The 20,016-nt window shown below is 47.2% G+C and overlaps 1 protein-coding gene across 2 annotated transcripts in view; it reads left to right on the top strand.

Moving 5' to 3' along the window:
• The window catches only part of LOC141047908 (cytochrome P450 2C20-like), a 277,427-nt gene that overhangs the window by 122,403 nt on the left and 135,008 nt on the right, over positions 1-20,016 (top strand). For both annotated transcript variants that reach the window (XM_073543228.1, XM_073543229.1), the window contains exons 5-6: positions 8,262-8,422; positions 15,124-15,297. In XM_073543228.1, coding sequence (XP_073399329.1) covers positions 8,262-8,422; positions 15,124-15,297 — 335 coding nt within the window. The remainder of the gene's footprint in view (positions 1-8,261; positions 8,423-15,123; positions 15,298-20,016) is intronic.

The raw sequence follows: 20,016 nt of genomic DNA, 5'->3' as shown, positions 1-20,016 counted from the left end.
TAGGGGCGTTCTGGCGCGGTCTTTCAGGCAGAATAAAAGATGAACTCGCAGGTCGAGATACCTCGACCACCTTAGAGGACCTTATCTCGCTGGCTACCCGCATTGACCTACGCTTCCAGGAGCGTGCTCGGGAGTCAGCGAGAGACAGGAGATCCACCAGGCCAGCTCCCTTTTTCACCCGTTCTGCCAGCCCTCGTTCGGCCGGGTCTTGTTCTTCCTCCTCGGTCGAGCCCATGCAGATAGACCATCTCAACTTGGCCGAGTTGCGTCAGCAAGAGAGGTGGGCACAAGGTCTGTGCCTTTATTGCGGAGCTTCATCGCACTATATCCGCACCTGTTATAAGTGACAGGGAAACTCCTCCGCCTAGGTCAGGTAAGAGAGACCTCCCTAGGTGTCGATGATCCCTCTCAACTTCTTACTATTTCTGTGCTTCTGGTTTCAGGGGAGAGACGTGGGTCCGAGGTGGCCTACGTGGATTCGGGCTCGGCAGGTAACTTCATTCGGCCAGAAGAAGTGGACAAATACCAAATTCCTGTGGTTGCTCTATCTAACCCTCTCCAGATTGCCGCGGTGGATGGCAAACCGCTACAGGTGACCGTCACCTTGGTCATTGAAGAAGTGGAGTTGCAAGTCTGTGCCTTACATCGAGAGAAGATAGCCTTTTTCGTTTTGCCTAAGCTCTCCCACGCCATTCTACTCAGTCTCCAATGGTTAAGGACTCATCAGTCTGTTCTCGACTGGTCTTCTGGGGAGATACTCCGCTGGGGCACCTGTGCCAAGCTCGCTGTCTGACTTATGTCCGCCTAGCGGCCACTCCTCGGCCACCCCCCAGACCTTCCGGGTCTCCCTCCAGCCTACAGTTCCTACGCCGATGTCTTTGATAAGAAGGAAGCGGAGGTCCTTCCTCCACACTGGCCTTTTGACTGCCCAGATTAACTTGTTCCTGGTTCAACGCCCCCAAGGGGCAAAATCTACCCCCTGTCTTCCGCTGAGACCACGGCCATGTACGAATATGTCCGGGAGAACCTTGCCAAAGGTGTTATACGGAAATCCTTGTCGCCCGCGGGAGCCGGATTTTTCTTCGTCAAAAAGGACGGAACTCTACGGCCATGCATTGACTATAGGGGCTTGAATGAAATTACCAACAAGAACAGGTACCCTCTTCCACTCATTCCGGAGCTGTTTGACCGTCTCAGAGGAGCCCGGGTCTTCTCCAAGCTGGACCTCAGAGGAGCCTATAATCTGGTCTGTATCCGTGCTGGATACGAGTGGAAGACAGCGTTCAACACTCGAGACGGCCATTACGAGTACCTGGTCATGCCCTTTGGTCTCTGCAATGCTCCTGCGGTGTTTCAACGAGATCTTCCGGGACTTCTTGTACTCCTGTGTGGTCGGGTACTTGGACGACATCCTCGTCTTCTCGCCGACTCTCTCGTCCCATAGAAAGAGTGTCCGCTTGGTGTTACAGCGTCTTTGGGAGAACCGCCTGTGAGAAATGTCTCTTCGAAGAGACCTCCCTGCCGTTTCTGGGATACATTATCTCCGACGCTGGACTAAGGATGGACCCCGAAAAGTTGTCTGCCATTCTGAAATGGCCTTGCCCCGTCGGGGTAAGGGCGATACAACGATTTCTCGGATTCGCCAATTATTACCGGCAATTCATTTCTCACTTTTCTGCAATAACAAGACCTATCTCTGCTCTCACCCGCAAAAGGGACTACTCCCAAAGATTGGCCTCCTGAGGCGGAAGAGGCCTTTCTGACTCTAAAACGGGCTTTCTCCACGGCTCCGGTCCTGCATCGCCCGGAGAGCAACCGACCTTTTGTACTCAAGGTGGACGCCTCCTCGACAGGTGCCGGGGCAGTATTGTCCCAGAGATCTGCCTCCGGTCGTCTGCACCCTTGTGGCTTCTTCTCGAAGGCCTTTCCTCCATCTGAGTGTAACTACTCGATCAACGACCGGGAACTTCTGTCCATCAAGTTGGCCTTGGAGGAGTGGCGTCACCTCCTGGAGGGAGCTGTCCATCCCTTTGTCGGATCTTCTCGGATCACAAGAATCTGGCCTATCTCCAGTCTGCCCAGAGACTCAACCCTCGTCAGGCCAGATGGTCCTTATTTTTCACCCGATTTGACTTCGGGCTCCATTTCAGTCCCGGCAACAAAAATACTAAAGCCGACGCTCTGTCCAGGGTCTTCCAGCCACACGAAACCACGGAGGAACCCTCGCATATCATTGACCCCACTAGGATCATCACAGTGGCTCCAGTGAACTGGCTGGCTCCTCCTCCTGGCAAAACGCTTGTGCCTGAGAACCTCAAGCGAAAAGTCCTCCTATGGGGGCACTCCTCCAAACTGGCCGGCCATGCCAGAAATAAGAAGATCCTGGATCTTATCGCATGTCACTACTGGTGGCCCACGCTTCGCCAAGATGTACTCGATTTTCTGGCTTCTTGTCCATCCTGTGCAAAGAACAAAGAGCCACAAAGACCTCAGTCTGGCATGTTGCTTCCATTGCCCGTCCCTGCGGTTCCTTGGGAAAACATTGCCATGGATTTCATCACTGACCTACCCTGTTCTTCCAGCTGCACAGTCATCTTGGTGGTGGTGGATCGTTTTCCAAGATGGCCCACTTCGTCCCTATGCCCGGTCTCCCCTCGGCTCCGGAGCTGGCCAAAGTCTTCATCCAGCAAATCTTCAGACTCCATGGACTACTTCAACGCATGGTGTCTGACCGAGGGGTTCAGTTCACCTCCAAGTTCTGGCGATCACTTTGTAAGCTCATGAACGTTTCCCTCGACTTCTCCTCTGCCTATCATCCACAGTCCAACGGGCAGGTGGAGCGTACCAACCAGACGTTGACTGGGTACTTACGTCATTTCTCCAATGCCCACCAGAACGATTGGGTTGACTTACTTCCCTGGGCCGAGTTCGCTTACAACAATCATGCTGGCGAGTCCTCGGCCAAGTCTCCGTTTTTCATTGTGTTTGGCAGACATCCTGGTGTTCCCCTTCCGATAACACCTGCCTCCGAGTTACCCGCGGCCAACGCTTTGTCCTCCGAATTTTCCAAGATTTGGGCCGAGACAAACACGTCACTCAAGAGGTCCGCGGATCGGATGAAGAATTATGCCGACAAGAGGAGATTGGATCCTCCATCCTATCGTGTCGGGGACAAAGTCTGGCTCTCGTCCAAATTCATCTGGCTGAAACTGCCCTCCTACAAGTTGAGGCCACACTACATCAGTCCGTTTGAAATTCTTGGACGTATCAACAAAGTCGCCTACAAATTGAGGTTGCCTGCTTCGCTCCAGGTCCCGAACACCTTCCATGTCTCTCTCCTGAAACCTGTGGTGCTGAATCGCTTCCATTCCTTACCTGATTCCAGTCCTCAGCCGGTGGGTGCCGATGATGTCTTGGAAGTGGAGGACATTATCGCCATGAAGAAGGTAAGAGGTAGGACATTTTTCCTTGTTGACTGGAGGGGCTTTGGTCCTGAGAAGAGATCCTGGGAACCTCGGGAGAATATCAATGCTCCCCGCATCCTCAAGAGATTTCTTGCTAATCTCCTTCGGAGGGCGGCTTAGGGGAGGGGGTACTGTCACGCTGTCTCTGCATACTCACCCAGCCACCGCTCCCATGCCGCAGCCCCCCGCCGCCTGACATCCACGGAGGTCACCTCTGACAGACTGGCGGCTGGTGGCTTCTCTGCATGCAATGCGCATGCACCATAGGCCGCGGCCACGCCTCCCTCCTGTTTCTTGTGCTCCGGCTATGCCCTGACCCGGAAGCACCCTCCTGACCAATGGCAGACCAGACAGGGGAATATCAGGCCGCTTCCCCCTGAGGGAGGCGCCTTATCGTTGTTTTTCCTAGCACACTGGGCCTCGCTTCATCGTGTGCTCGCTGCAGTCCTGCAGTCTCGTTCTCGTCTACTTCCTGCAGCAGCCTCTCAGTCCTGCTATCCGTGTTCCCTGCTGTATTCCGCAGTCCTGCCTCCGGTGTTCCTGTTCCATCCTGCTCCAGTCTTGCTGCCCTACTCCAGTCCTGCCTCCGGTGTTCCTGTTCCATCCTGCTCCAGTCCTGCCGTCCTACTCCAGTCCTGCCTCCAGTGTTCCTGTTCCATCCTGCTCCAGTCCTGCCGTCCTAATCCAGTCCTGCCTCCGGTGTTCCTGTTCCATCCTGCTCCAGTCCTGCCGTCGTACTCCAGTCCTGCCTGCGGTGTTCCTGTTCCTTCCTGCTCCAGTCCTTCCGTCCTACTCCAGTCCTGCCTCTGGTCTTCCTGTTCCATCCTGCTCCAGTCCTTCTGTCCTACTCCAGTCCTGCCTCCGGTGTTCCAGTTCCATCCTGCTCCAGTCCTTCCATCCTCCTCTAATCCTGTCTCCTGTGTTCCTGCTCCAGCCATCCCTCCACGTTCCAGTCTACAGTCTTACTCCACTCCTGTCTCCTGTGTTCCAGCTCTGTTCTGTCATCTACACTTCAGTCCCACACTCCTACTCCAGTCCATCCTGAGCCGCCCCTCTCGGTACCGGCTACCGTGGTACTCGAACCCCTGGGCCTGCTCCTAACGGTCCCTGTATATGGGTCGGTTCCACCTGGCAGCTCGCCCAGGGCCCCTCGGTGCTACAGCCCTGAGGGTCCTCTCCTGGAGATTCCGGCTCCAGACCAGCCACGCTAACAACCGTCGTGTTGATGGGAATTTAGTCCTCCAGATATCATACCACTGCATCTCCCATAATACCTTGGCCAACACTGTGTCCACACTCCCACCAAGCAACAAGTCTCCCCTGTATTTATCTAGATCCACATTGTGATACATATTGAAATCCTCACTAATAATAGCTGGTATATCTGGGTGCTCCATCAGCAACTGGATTGTCAGCTGTACAGTTTCCATTAAGAATGGTGGAGGAATATATAGTGCTACTATGCACACCCGTACGCCATAAAGCAGGCATACCAAGCTGAAAAATCTGCCCCGGGATCTATTGTGACTTTTACACATGTAAAAGAAAGATTGCGGTCGATAAAAATACTAACGCCCCTGGCGTATGAGCTATATGAAGAATGAGAGGACGACCCTCTCCAATATTTACTGAGAGTTTGTGCACTTTCAGGGGTCGTATGAGTCTCCTGGATTGCGGGGACATCTCCTGTTTTACAGCGCCCTCTTTAGGTAACCACAGATTGCGGGGACATCTCCTGTGTACGGCGCCCTCTTCAGGACACCACAGATAGCGGGGACATCTCCTGTGTACGGCGCCCTCTTCAGGTCACCACAGATTGCGGGGACATCTCCTGTGTACAGCGTCCTCTTCAGGACACCACAGATTGCGGGGACATCTGTGTACAGCGCCCTCTTCAGGTCACCACAGATTGCGAGGACATCTGTGTACGGCATCATCTTCAGGACACCACAGATTGCGGGGACATCTCCTGTGTACAGCGCCCTCTTCAGGACACCACAGATTGCGGGGACATCTCCTGTGTTACAGCGCCCTCTTTAGGTCACCACAGATTGCGGGGACATCTCCTTTGTACGGCACCCTCTTCAGGTCACCACAGATGGCGAGGACATCTGTGTACAGCGCCCTCTTCAGGTCACCACAGATTGCGAGGACATCTGTGTACGGCATCCTCTTCAGGACACCACAGATTGCGGGGACATCTCCTGTGTACAGCGCCCTCTTCAGGACACCACAGATTGCGGGGACATCTCCTGTGTTACAGCGCCCTCTTTAGGTCACCACAGATTGCGGGGACATCTCCTTTGTACGGCACCCTCTTCAGGTCACCACAGATGGCGGGGACATCTGTGTACAGCGCCCTCTTCAGGTCACCACAGATTGCGAGGACATCTGTGTACGGCATCCTCTTCAGGACACCACAGATTGCGGGGACATCTCCTGTGTACAGCGCCCTCTTCAGGACACCACAGATTGCGGGGACATCTCCTGTGTTACAGCACCCTCTTTAGGTCACCACAGATTGCGGGGACATCTCCTTTGTACGGCGCCCTCTTCAGGACACCACAGATAGCGGGGACATCTTCTGTGTACGGCGCCCTCTTCAGGTCACCACAGATTGCGGGGACATCTCCTGTGTACAGCATTCTCTTGAGGACACCACAGATTGCAGGGACATCTCCTGTGTCCAACGCCCTCTACAGGTGACCACAGATTGCGGGGACATCTCCTGTGTACGGTGCCCTCTTCAAGTTACCACAGATTGCAGGGACATCGCCTGTGTACAACGCCCTCTTCAGGTGGCCACAGATTGCGGGGACATCTCCTGTGTATGGTGCCCTCTTCAAGACACCACAGATTGCGGGGACATCTCCTGTTTACAGCACCCTCTTCAGGTGACCACAGATTGCGGGGACATCTCCTGTGTACGGTGCCCTCTTCAGGTCACCACAGATTTTCTAAGGATTTAGGTCTTGGTTTGGGCTTAGCCTTTCCAGAACTTTCATTTTCTTCTGATGAAGCCATACTTTTGAAGATGAGGAGGTCACTTAGGGTTGTTGTCTTGCTGAAAGTTGAAATTCATCTTAAAGGAAATCTGTCACCCCATTTTAGCTCTATAACCTGCGGCTACAGCCATCAGGGGCTTATCTACAGCATTCTGTAATGCTGTAGATAAGCCCCCGATGAAACCTGAAAGATAAGAAAAGCACTTCACATTATACTCACCGGGGGGCGGAGTCGGGTGCGATGGGTGTCGCGGTCAAGTCCGGCGCCTCCCATCGTCATACAATGACGTCTTCCTTCTTGCTTCTCCATCGGCTCCTATGCAGGCGTACTTTATCTGCCCTGTTGAGGGCAGAGTAAATTACTACAGTGCGCAGGCGCCGGGAAAGGTCAGAGAGCTCCGGTGCCTGTGCACTGCAGTACTCTGTCCTCAATAGGGCAGATAAAGTACACCTGGGGAGGAGCCGAGGGAGACGCAAGGAGGAGCACATCATCGTACGAAGATGGTAGGCGCCGGACTGGACGGCAATACCCATCGGACTGGACCGAACGCCGGGGTGAGTAACTCTTTTTTCTTATCTTTAAGATTTCATTGGGGGCTTATCTACAGCATTACAGAATGCTGTAGATAAGCCCCTGATGGCGATGGCCGCAGCTGATAGTCCAAAAATGGGGTGACAGATCGCCTTTAAATCTGCCTCCACCATGGTTGTGGGTATGTTGATCTTCAGGTAATGCACAGTGTGGGATTTGCGCCAAACATAACTTTTGGAATTATGGCCAAAAAGTTCCACCTTGGTCTCATCAGACACAACACTTCTTCCCACATGCTTTTGGCAGATTTGATAAATGTTGCACCACAGCCAGACTTGGATGTTTTTCATTGTAAGAAATGGCTTCTGTATTGTCCCCTACCCACAGGCTGCATATATGAAGAATATAGGAAATTGTTATTACATGTAGGACATAACCAGTACTGGCCTGAAATTCCTGCAGCTCCTTTACAATTGCTTTCGACCTATTGATAGCCTCCAATATTTTATTCTTTTCATATGTTTTTGAGGGGCTTCCAGTATTAGGTAATGTCACGGTTGTGCCAAATTTCAACCACTTCTTGATGGAGTCTTCACAGAGCTCCATGACAGATCTAATGTCTGCAAAATGAGATCATTTGCTGTGTTGTCAGCTGTTTACAGACCAGAAAATGTCAGGAAAATCCTCTTAGAACAGCAACACTTTCTCTGGGGTTAATCAGAATCGCTGTACAGCATGTTATGGCACCATGCATAAGCTACTATGTAACATGAAAGTAACTGTGATTGGCTGATTCTGAACACCACCACATTATTATTATTATCTCCAATTATTAGAGGGTGTTAATGTTTATCCAGCAATAGTTTAGATTAGTCATTTTTTTTCTCCCTGAAAATGATTTCAGTTTTTTCCCATTTGATTTGTACAGATTACAGGTGACATTAAAAGGTACAAAAACTTCTAAAAGTATTATACTTGATAGAATTTTTTTTTTTTTACATGACAAAAACTTGGCATTTTACCAGGTGCGTGTAGACATATTACATCTACTATATATGTCTCATTCGCTGTTGGTATGTATTTATGTATGTTCTAGTATGTATATATGTATGTGTTTCTAATTTAATTTTTTTTTTATTTCTTAGTAATGATTTTTTTGAGGGGTGGGGGCACCATTTCAAATTTTGCCTCAGGAAGCAGGGAAGCTAGAATTGGCACTGCTACAGGACATATCATGATGTTCTTACGTTCTTTCCGCAGGCAAACCGTTCAACCCGATTATGCTCCTGGGCTATGCTACAGTAAACATCATCAGTTCTTTGCTTTTTCGGGAGCGCTTTGATTACCAGGATGAGAATCTGCAGAAACTTCTTCTGGCGATGTTTGAAACATTTAAAGAGATATCGTCTACATTACACATGGTTGTAAATCATCATTATCTCATGGGCTTTTGTTTTCATTTCCAACAGAATATCGGGCTACTCCATAGTCCTAGACCCTGTAGCTGCAAGTGTTTATGCCATGTAATCTTATCATAAAACTTCTTTATGCTTGTACAACCCCTGGCAAAAATTATGGAATCATCGTCCTTGGAGGATGTTCATTCAGTTGTTTAATTTTGTAGAAAAAAAGCAGATAACAGACATGGCACAAACCTAACGTCAATTCAAACGGCAACTTTCTGGCTTTATGAAACACTAAAAGAAATCAAGAACAAAAAATGTGGTAGTTAGTAATGGTTACTTTTTTAAACCAAGCAGAGAGGAAAAATTATGGAATCACTCAATTCTGAGGGAAAAAAATTATGGAATCACCCTGTAAATTTTCATTCCCAAAACTAACACCTGCATCAAATTAGATCTGCTCGTTATTCTGCATCTGAAAAGGAGTGATCACACCTTGGAGAGTTGTTGCACCAAGTGGACTGACATGAATCATAGCTCCAACACGAGAGATGTCAATTAAAACAAAGGAGAGGATTATCTGGGTCACCCTCCCAGGGCTGTGGGGTACTCGGTACCGGGCCGGGGTCAGCGGGATGTGTCACAGTGGCGGTGACCCGGTCCGTGGCCCTGGGCGCCCAAGTAATGGGGAAAATTCGTATTGTAGTTAGTTTGAATGAATAGTTCGTGACTCCACCTGTGGTGTCCGGCAAGCGAGGTGTTAAGCCGACGCTGCATGCAGATCCTCTGGGGCTGGTGGTGTGTGGCAGCCAAGATGGTGAAGCTCCCCACAGGTGGAGCAGTAGCCCCAGGGCAATGTAGATGTAATGGATGAGGAGAAACGCAGGCAGTGTTGGAGCTGGTCCTCAGATGTAGTAGTGCTGAGGGTGTAGGCGCGATAATGAATGGAGGACACCAGGGCTTGTAGTTCCAAAGCTTTACTCACAGTCTGTAGTGCACACAGGTGCCTGCCTCCGGGCCATGTCCTCCGGGTCAGAGACTCAGTCAACCTCCAGGCAAGATGGTAGGCTCCTCTCCAACACTCCGCCAACATGTACCTTCCTGAACGTCTCCTCTATAGCGCCTTAAGTATGAAGATCTCCTAGTACTGAGTTACACTGGAGTTCCTCTCATCAGATGTTCCCAAAACTCTCCTTTTACGGCAGACAGCTGTAGCCTCCCTTCTCCTGAGTCCCGGCTCTCTATCCAAATGCTGTTGTGCCCCAAGTCTTAGGCTGGTTTCACACTTGCGTTTTTTTTCACGGTATTTTAGCGCTAAATAGCGCATGCGTTTTTTTTCCTATACTTTGCATGGGATGCGCTTATGTGCGCATACACATGCGTTTGTACGCGTTTTTCCGCGCATGCGTTTTTTTGCGGTATGCGCTCGGGCGCACAAAATGCAACCTGTTGCATTTTTTGTGCGTCCAACTTGCCTCAAAAAAACGCATGCGTGCGCAATGCGTTTTTTTACAGCAAGACACCCAATATAAGTCTATGGGTGCGCATTGGCATGCTTATGTATGCGTTTTTTTGCACATGCGTTTTTTTTTGTTAACCATGGAATTTAGGGGTTTGGGTTAGAGTTAGGGTTAGTTAAGGGGGTTTAGGGTTAGGGTTAGGGTCAGGGTTAGGGTTGGGGTTAGGGTCAGGGTCAGGGTTAGTTAGGGTTTAGGGTTTGGGTTAGGGTTAAGTATGGTTTGGTTAAGGGTTAGGGTCAGGGTCAGGGTTAGGGTTAGGGTCAGGGTTAGGGTTAGTTAGGGTTTAGGGTTTGGGTTAGGGTTAAGTATGGTTTGGTTAAGGGTTAGGGTCAGGGTTAGGGTTAGGGTCAGGGTTAGGGTTAGGGTCAGGGTTAGGGTTAGTTAGGGTTTGGGTTAGGGTTAAGTATGGTTTGGTTAAGGGTTAGGGTCAGGGTTAGGGTCAGGGTTAGGGTTAGGGTTAGTAAAGTCATGGTTTGGGTTAGTGTGAGGGGCCACCTAATGTTGGAAAAAAACGCAAACGCGGTAAAAACGCACTAAAAACGCATACAAACGCATAAAAACGCTGCGTTTTTTTCATGCATGCTCATAAAAATGCTTGAAAAAACGCAGCAGTTGTATGCTTTTGTATGCGTTTTTTCAATGCGTTTTTTTGCGGGAAAAGTGTGAAACTAGCCTTAGATGGGAGTAGTGCATTTACAGCCAACTACTCCACCGGTGTCTGCTGCAGAACCATAAGTGTCCATACAACCTCGGGGACCAGACCCCAGCCTTGCGCTTAGAACCTATATGCAGGGTGCTTCCTTCCAACCCATGTCCTCTCTGTTCTATTCTCCTTCGTTCCGTACTATTCTCTCTCTTTCTTATGGATGCTTAGGTTACAGATCAGTGTCCTTCTTCCTTCCTTCCTTTCCCTTGCCAGCTTGCTCAGGTCACTGAGGCAGCTGCAGCACTCCTTCCTCCATCCCTTCTTCCAGGGATCCCCACTCCTCTCCGAGTGGCTTCCTCCCTTAGTCTCCCCGACTGACTGACTGACCTCTAATTCTAAACCTTCCCAGTCTTTTATGTATTCTAACTCCACCCACCTCCCAGCACATCCAGTGTTCCAAGCAGGGAACCACCAAAGGTGCTCTGCTACTCTCTAAGCACTGAGCCGCAATGTGGTTGTGCAGAACTACCCTGGTGTGTGGGGTGCGAGTGTTGGAACGTGGAAAGGAGTTCCCACCTTACCTGGATGGTGGGGCACTACACCTTAGGAGAAGGTGCAGTACCTCTGTGGCGACTGAGCCTCAGGGGCACAACATATCAAACTCTTAAAAGAGGGTAAATCATCACGCAATGTTGCAAAAATGTTGGTTGTTCAGAGTCAGCTGTGTCTAAACTCTGGACCAAATACAAACAACATGGGAAGAATCATACAATCGTAGCGTTGGAAGGGACCTCCTGTGCCATCTGGTCCAACCCCCTGCTCAAAGCAGGATTCGCTAAATCATCCCAGACAGATGTCTGTCCAGCCACTGTTTGAAGACTTCTATTGAAGGAGAACTCACCAACTCTTGTGGCAGCCTGTTCCACTCATTGATCACGCTAACTCTCAAAAAGTTTTTTCTAATATCTAATCTGTGTCTCCTCCCATTCAGTTTCATCCCATTGCTTCTAGTGTTTCCTTGTGCAAATGAGAATAAAGATGATCCTTCTACAATGTGACAGCCCTTGAGATATTTGTAGACAGCTATTAAGTCTTCTCTTCTGCAAGCTAAACATTCCCAAATCCTGCAACCTTTCCTCATAAGACAGGGTTTGCAGACCGGTCACCATTCTGGTCGCTCTTTTCTGAACTTGCTCCAGTTTGTTGATGTCTTTTTTAAAATGTGGCACCCAAAACTGGACACAGTATTCCAGATGAGGTCTGACCAAAGAGGAGTAGAGGGCAATAATGACTTCATGTGATCTACCAGAGAATATGGGAAGCAAGATGTGCCACAGTCCGCGCTGCTGAATCCACAAAATCACCTGGGATGCAAGATGTAGTAACAAAGTACTTCTTTATTCCTTCCTACGCGTTTCGGCGCCCTTCCTGGCACCTTCCTCAGGAAGGGCGCCGAAACGCGTAGGAAGGAATAAAGAAGTACTTTGTTACTACATCTTGCATCCCAGGTGATTTTGTGGATTCAGCAGCGCGGACTGTGGCACATCTTGCTTCCCATATTCTCTGGCAGTTTTTCCACTTTGGAGTGGTCGGTGGAGGTCGTGCAGCAGCTGATACTGTGTTATGTCTTCAAGCCAGTTGTGGGTCACACAACTGGAATAGGTGAGTGGAACTGCATTACACCACTCACATCGTAGTGTCACTAGTGATAGGGCACTATTGCGCCTCTTGTTCCCCCACCCTTTTTGTATTCATGTGATCTAGACTGTATGCTTCTGTTAATACATCCTAGAAATGCATTTGCCTTTTTTGCTGCTGCATCACACTGTTGACTCATATTCAGTCTGTGATCTATTAGTATACCCAAGTCTTTTTCACATGTGCTGTTGCTTAGCCCTATTCCTCCCATTCCGTATATGCTTTTTTCATTTTTATTGCCCAGATGTAGTACTTTGCATTTTTCCCTGTTAAAAACAATTCTGTTAGTTGCTGCCCACTGCTCCAGTTTATTTATATCTTTTTAAATCCTCTCTCTCTCTTCTCTAGTATTAGCTATCCCTCCTAGCTTTGTGTCATCAGCAAATTTAATCAGTTTACCCTCAATTCCCTCATCTAAATCGTTGATAAAGATGTTGAACAATACAGGGCCCAGGACAGAGCCCTGTGGTAACCAACTTGAGACATTCTTCCAACTAGATGTGCAGTCATTTACGACCACTCTTTGGGTCCGATCACTTAGCCAGTTATGAATCCACCTAACAGTTGACTTGTCCATTCCATACCTAGTCATTTTTTCAATAAGGATTGTGTGAGATACTTTGTCACATGCTTTGCTGAAGTCAAGATATACTATATCTTCAGCATTTCCCAGATCCACCCAATCCGTAATTCTGTCATAGAAGGAAATTAAGTTAGTCTGACATGACTTATCAGTTACAAACCCATGCTGACTCTGATTAATCACTTCATTCTTATCCAAGTACTGACATACATGTTGTTTAATAATTTGTTCAAAGATCTTTCCTGGTATAGAAGTCAGACTCACCGGCCTCTAGTTGCCTGGGTCCACCTTCTTCCCCTTTTTGAAGATAGGAACAACATTTGCTCTTCTCCAGTCTTCTGGGACTTCTCCTGTTCTCCAAGAATTTTCAAAGATTATGGAGAGAGGTTCAAAAATTTCTTCTGCTATCTCCTTCAGTACTCTGGGGTGTAATTCATCTAGACCTGGAGACTTGAATTCATTTAGGTTAGCTAAGTGTTTCCTCACTATCTTTCTGTTTATAGATATCCTGGATTCTTCTATTCCCTTAATAGGGCAGTGAAGAACAGTTGATGTTACATTTCCTTTCTCAGAGAAAACAGATGCAAAATAGGAATTTAAACGTTCAGCCTACTCAACATCCTGTCTTACCATTTCATCATTTTCATCCTGTAAAAATCCTATAGCATCTTTGACTTTTCTTTTACTTTTGACATATCCCCAAAATCCTTTATTATTGCTTTTGACATCTCTTGCAAGCCTCAATTCATTGTCAGCTTTAGTAATCTGATTTGTGTCCTGCAAGTTCTGCAGACAGCATTATAGGCAAACATACTGGTAGACCAAGGAAGACATCAAAGCGTCAAGACCAGAAACTTAAAGCAATATGTCTCCAAAACAGGAAATGCACAACAAAACAAATGAGGAACGAATGGGAGGAAACTGGAGTCAACAAACTGTAAGAAACCGCCTAAAGGAAATGGGATTTACATACAGAAAAGCTAAACGAAAGCCATCATTAACACCTAATCAGAAAAAAAACAAGGTTACAATGGGCTAAGGAAAAGCAATCGTGGACTGTGGATGACTGGATGAAAGTCATATTCAGTAATGAATCACAAATCTGCATTGGGCAAGGTGATGATGCAGGAACTTTTGTTTGGTGCCATTCCAATGAGATTTATAAAGATGACTGCCTGAAGAGAACATGCAAATTTCCACAGTAATTGATGATATGGGGCTGCATGTCAGTAAAGGCACTGGGGAGATGGCTGTCATTACATCTTCAATAAATGCACAAGTTTATGTTGACATTTTGGACACTTTTCTTATTCCATCAATTGAAAGGATGTTTGGGGATGATGAAATAATTTTTCAAGATGATAATGCATCCTGCCATAGAGCAAAAACTATGAAAACATTCCTTGAAAAAAGACACATAAGATCAATGTCATGGCCTGCAAATAGTCCGGATCTCAATCCAATTGAAAATCTTTGGTGGAAGTTGAGGAAAATGGTCCATGACAAGGCTCCAACCTGAAAAGCTGATCTGGCAACAGCAATCAGAGAAAGTTGGAGCCAGATTGATGAAGAGCGCTGTGTGACACTCATTAAGTCCATGTCTCAGAGACTGCAAGCTGTTAGAAAAACCCGAGGTGGTGCAACAAAATACTAGTGGTTTTTTTTTTGGTTTGTTTTTTCATGATTCCATAATTTTTTCCCCTAGAATTGAGTGATTTCATAATTTTCCCCTATGCTTGGTTTAAAAAAGTAACCATTACTGACTACATTTTTTGTTCTTGATTTCTTCTAGTGTTTCTTAAAGCCAGAAAGTTGCCATTTGAATTGATGTTAGTTTTGTGCCATGTCTGTGATCTGCTTTTTTTCTACAAAATTAAACAACTGAATGAACATCCTCCAAGGCCGGTGATTCCATAATTTTTGCCAGGGGTTGTAGATAACTGTAGCTATTAGACAAGAGTCCAGAACATGGAAACACAAAGGACCAGTCTGAGCTTCTGTGAAAATAGATGAGAAAATTGAAAACGGTCTTAGGAGGCGCAGGAAAGAGACTCAGACGAGATATGTGGTTAAACCACAACGCGTTTCGACGGAGGATCCTTCTTCATCAGGTGGATGATTTTAAAAGCTCAGTTTTTATATATCAGAATGACCATTAATTCTGCCCCCACATGAGACCTTTACTGCACTCTATGACTTAACCCTTCTGCAATGTTTTATGTCTTCTTCTTGCATCCTTGGACTCTTCATTCTTATGTTCTATCCTTTACAGCTCTGCAATATGTTCCCGGTTCTTCTGAAGTTTGAAATCATACAGCAGAAAGTCTGCAAAACACGTTTCTTTCTCAAGAATATTTATACCAATTACATAGATCACCACAAAGAGACCCTTAATCCGGAGTCACCGCGGGATTTTCTAGACTATTTTCTGCTGAAGATAAAGGAGGTAACAAGATTGATATAGACATAACCTATATTTAAGCATTCCCTGCTTTTATAGTGTAGGTGTTACATACCTGTCCCTGGTATCCCAGGTTCTGCTTCCTTCCCCACTGGCTTTCACATTGGGTTTTGCAAGATGCCTGGCTTGGATCAGTGACATCATTCCCTAGGCCTATTTAAGGCACACAAGTGTGTCTTGGGTTTAATATACACTGTGTTCCAAATTATTATGCAAATGATATTTTTCTCTGATTTTCCTAAATAGTCAGTACAAATGACAGTCAGTCTAATAAAAGTCATCACCGGTTAGAGTATACATCAAATTTTATTGAAGAAACCTCCCAATGATAACAGTATAATCTCCAAAATGAATAAAAACTCAAATTGCACTGTTCCAAATTATTAGGCACAGTAGAATTTCTAAACATTTGATCTGCTTTAAAGAACTGAAAATGTTCATTTGTGGAATTTGCAGCATTAGGAGGTCACATTCACTGAACAAAAAAGCTATTTAACTCCAAAACATCCTAACAGGCCAAGTTACATGTTATCATAGGAACCCTTCTGTGACATCACCTTCACAATTCTCGCATCCATTGAACTTGGGAGTTTTCGGAGAGTTTCTGCTTGGATTTCTTTGCATGAAGTCAGAATAGCCTCCCAGAGTTGCTGTTTTGATGTGAACTGCCTCCCTCATAGATCTTTTGCTTGATGATACTCCAAAGGTTCTCTACAGGGTTGAGGTCAGGGGAAGATGGTGGCCACACCATCAGTTTATCTCCTTTTATGCCTATAGCAGTCAATGACTCAGAGGTATTCTTTGCAGCATGAGATGGTGCATTGTCATGCATGAAGAGGATTTTGCTCCTGAAGGCACATTTCTGCTTTTTATACCATGGAAGACAGCTGTCAGTCAGAAACTCTATATACAGTACTTTGCAGAGGTCATTTTCACTCCTTCTGGAACCTTAAAGAGCACTACCAGCTGTTTCCCCATGATTCCGGCCCAAAACATGACTCCTCCTCCTCCTTGCTGAAGTCGCAGCCTTGTTGGGACATAGTGGCCATCCACCAACCATCCATCTGGACCATCCAGGGTTGCTCGACACTCATCAGTAAACAAGACTGTATGAAAAATAGTCTTCATGTATGTCTGGACCCACTGCTACAATTTCTGCTTGTGAACACTTTTTAGGGGTGGGCGAATAGTAGGTTTATGCACCACTGCAGCCTTTGAAGGATCCTACACCATGAGGTTCGAGGGACTCCAGAGGCACCAGCAGCTTTAAATATCTGTTTGTTGGTTTGTAATGGCTTTTTAGCAGCTGCTCTCTTAATCCGATGAACTTGCCTGGCAGAAACCTTCCTCATTCTGCCTTTATCAGCACAAACATGTCTGTGCTCCGAATCAACCACAAATCTCTTAACAGTACGATGGTCACGTTTACATTTTTGGGAAATATCTAATGTTTTCATCTCTTGACCAAGGCATTGCACTATTTGATGCTTTTCAGCAGCAGAGAGGTCCTTTTTCTTTCCTAAATTCCTTGAAACCTGTGCCCTGCTTAATAATGTGGAACATCATTCTTAAGTAGTTTTCCTTTAATTGGGCTCACCTGGTAAACTAATTATCACAGGAATTAGAGATTGATTTCAGTGATGCAAAGAGCCCTGATACACAATACCATCTATGAGTTTATTTGAAAAACAAAAAATTACATCTTTATGACACTTAAATCCAATTTGCATAATAATTTGGAACGCAGTGTATATTGCATAAATATGTGATTCTTCAGATTTTGTATTAGTCAATGCCTGATGAAGAGATCTGAGTAGTCTCGAAAGCTTGCAATTTGTTACCATCTTTTCAGTTAGCCATTAAAAGGTATCAATCACTGAGGACTCTCAATTCTGAATATTCTTCTTGGGATTAAGACTCTAGTCCTATGTTTGGTTTGCTCCGCCATCTGTCCTTTTGTGCTTGAATGCATTCCTGCTATGTTTCACTTCATCTGTCCTGCTGCTCCTGAGATTGCTGTGTGTGCCAAGTTTTCGCTGCCTACATGCCTTCCTGCGGCTGCATCATCTCCCACAGTCCATGTTCCTACCCGGACCAGAGGCTTAGAGAATCCACAACACCCGGTTATCCTAACAGAATTCTAAGACCATGAATTCCAAAGCTGCAGCAGGCACATAACTCTTGCCATGGGATACAGATGATTTCCCTGGACTGATGGTGCAACTTGCTAACAACCAACATCAACATGTCCAAGCTGTGCAAAACCTCTCAGCTTGCATGGATGCTGTACCTCAAACTCCTACAGTTTCACCACCAGCTCCTCCATACCTGCCAAAGGCCAATACTTGCCAAAAACACTCAGCTTGGGAAACATCTCCACATTTACCCAGTCCTGGCAAATCCAAAGGTAATCCAAAGGCCTGACTGGGTTTTGTGAACTAATGCACCCTACACTTTGAGTTGTGTCATCAGAAGTTAGTTTTTTTCTGACCAGTCCAAAGTAGTATAATTTTTTTCCTTTATTGTCCAGGGATGTCTTGGCGTGGGCTGCGCCATTGTGGTAATGGGATGACCCTGTTATGCATTCTCTACCATCCTTCCTGATTGTATTCCATCGAGTGTTTGATGAACCAGGTCTTGTTCACTCAGCTGCTGAACCCATACTATGGCTAAAAGACAGGAGTAAGTCAGTGGGACATTATGCCATCCAGTTCAGTACCCTGTCTGCTGACTTGCCTGGAACAATGTCCCAGCTGTCTTCTACTCTGGCCAGTCCAGTTGTGTCAAAGATAGACTTGCAGGTAGAAATTTTCCTTCTTTGCATGATGATTTCATTTCCCTTCCTACTCGTGTGGACTTGCGCTTAAAGAACTATCCAGGGGAAAAAACTTGAGATTCTCATGTCTCACCTCCAAGAGCATCTTCCAAATCACCTCCCAGACCAGCTGCACTGGAACTTATATAAGTAGGTCAGAAGATGTTATCACTGGTCAAAAAATCCTGTAAAGTCTCACAAGGACTCTGTTCTTGTGAACGGGCTCTCTTCTACACAAATTGCTCCAAACTGAAACCCAAACAGGGAAATTCCAGCTTTTAGGCGAGGAGGCAGGTATCAACCTGGCAGCAACTCTGCCCTCAACGAAAGATAAATTACTTGTGTCTATCTCTATTTCCTTTGGACCCTTAGTGTTCACAGGACATTGATTCTGGAGTAGAAGAATTTTTTGGACTACTCTTTAGCCAAAAAGCTGAAAATTGCTTTTATTTCCTTGAGGATGCCTCTAAAGCTCATCTCCACAAATGGCTCTGCAATTCCTAGTAGTTGTAACCATTTCCAGACAGGTAACTCTTCCAATAGGTGCACTACACACTGAGGACATTTATTTTTTAATTTTGCCATTTTCTGCTGCACTAGTGCTTTTGAGACTTCCATGGCTACACCTTCATGATCTGGTTAGTGACTGGTCAACTGACCAGATTACCCGCTTGAGTCAATATTGTTTTCATAATTGCCTCAAAGCTGTACCCCAGCACCTCCACTGAAACTCTGTTCTGCATATGCTGCATCCAATGTGCCTGCTTCCTGTTAGGAGTGTTAGGGTTGTGGGACCTTCCTGATGATCCAATTAGAGCAGGACCTGAGCATGTGACCTCCAATCTCCAATGAGAGATCGTCCCACGGGCATGCTGAGTGGACCGAAAGAAGGACAGTCCCTGGAGTTGCTCGCTGCTGACCAGCATGCTCTGCTATAGCTGGACCAGAGGTGACAGCAGCAATCAAACCCACAGTGCTAGTCTGAGCAGGGCGCCGAGATCGATGGCCCTGCTGAGCAGCCTCCTCTGCGGCCGGAGAGGAATGGGAGACCGCAGAAGGCAAGGCTCGGGATTACTCCTGTGCAGTGGCAGGAACCCGAAGCCTAACATTACCCCCCTTCCTAGGACCCCCTCCTCCCTGAGCCTCGCTACGCTCAAATGCCGCAATAAGAAGTAGAGTGCGGATCTTCTCTACTGGCCACAGGTCCGATCCTCTGGGCCATGACCCTTCCAGTCCACCAGATAAAACTTTTTTCCACATACCACCTTGCATGCCATGATGACATTTACCTCAAACTCGTCCAAGGACAAACTTGGTGTCCCGGAAGATGAATCGGAGAACCGGGACATCTGGACGGGCTTAAGGAGGGACACGTGGAAAGTGTCAGCGATAGCCAAGTGTGGCGGAAGGGCCAGGCGGTAGACAACAGGATTGATCTGCTCAAGGACCTTGAAGGGGCCAATGTAGCGAGGTGTGAACTTAGTGGACCCGACCTGCAACCTGATGTTACGGGCGGAGAGCCACACTAAGTCGCCAGGAGCAAAGGTCGGAGCGAGGCGCCGGTGCATGCCGGTGGAGACCCTCATTCTCTCCTTGGAGGCCAGGATGGCATCCTGAGTGCGGTCCCAAATGTCACGAGCCTCCACCGCCCAGTCTGCCACCCTGGATTCGGTGGACGACACAGGCATAGGGACAGGGACACACGGATGCTGGCCGTAATTGAGGAATGAGGTCTGGCCGGTGGAGTCGGCCACAGCGTTGTTCAAAGCAAACTCCGCCCACAGTAGAAAGGATGCCCCGTCATCCTGCCTGGCCGAGACAAAATGCCGTAGGTATGTGACCAGAGTCTGGTTGGCTCTCTCTACCAACCCATTCGTCTCATGATGATA

The sequence above is a fragment of the Dendrobates tinctorius genome, unplaced genomic scaffold (assembly GCF_039654945.1).
Source record: "Dendrobates tinctorius isolate UK_male_01 unplaced genomic scaffold, ASM3965494v1 ptg000130l, whole genome shotgun sequence".
NCBI classification, from domain to species: domain Eukaryota; kingdom Metazoa; phylum Chordata; class Amphibia; order Anura; family Dendrobatidae; genus Dendrobates; species Dendrobates tinctorius.
The sequence above is the reverse complement of the archived record's forward strand: the minus strand, read 5'-3'. Positions and strand labels throughout refer to the sequence as shown.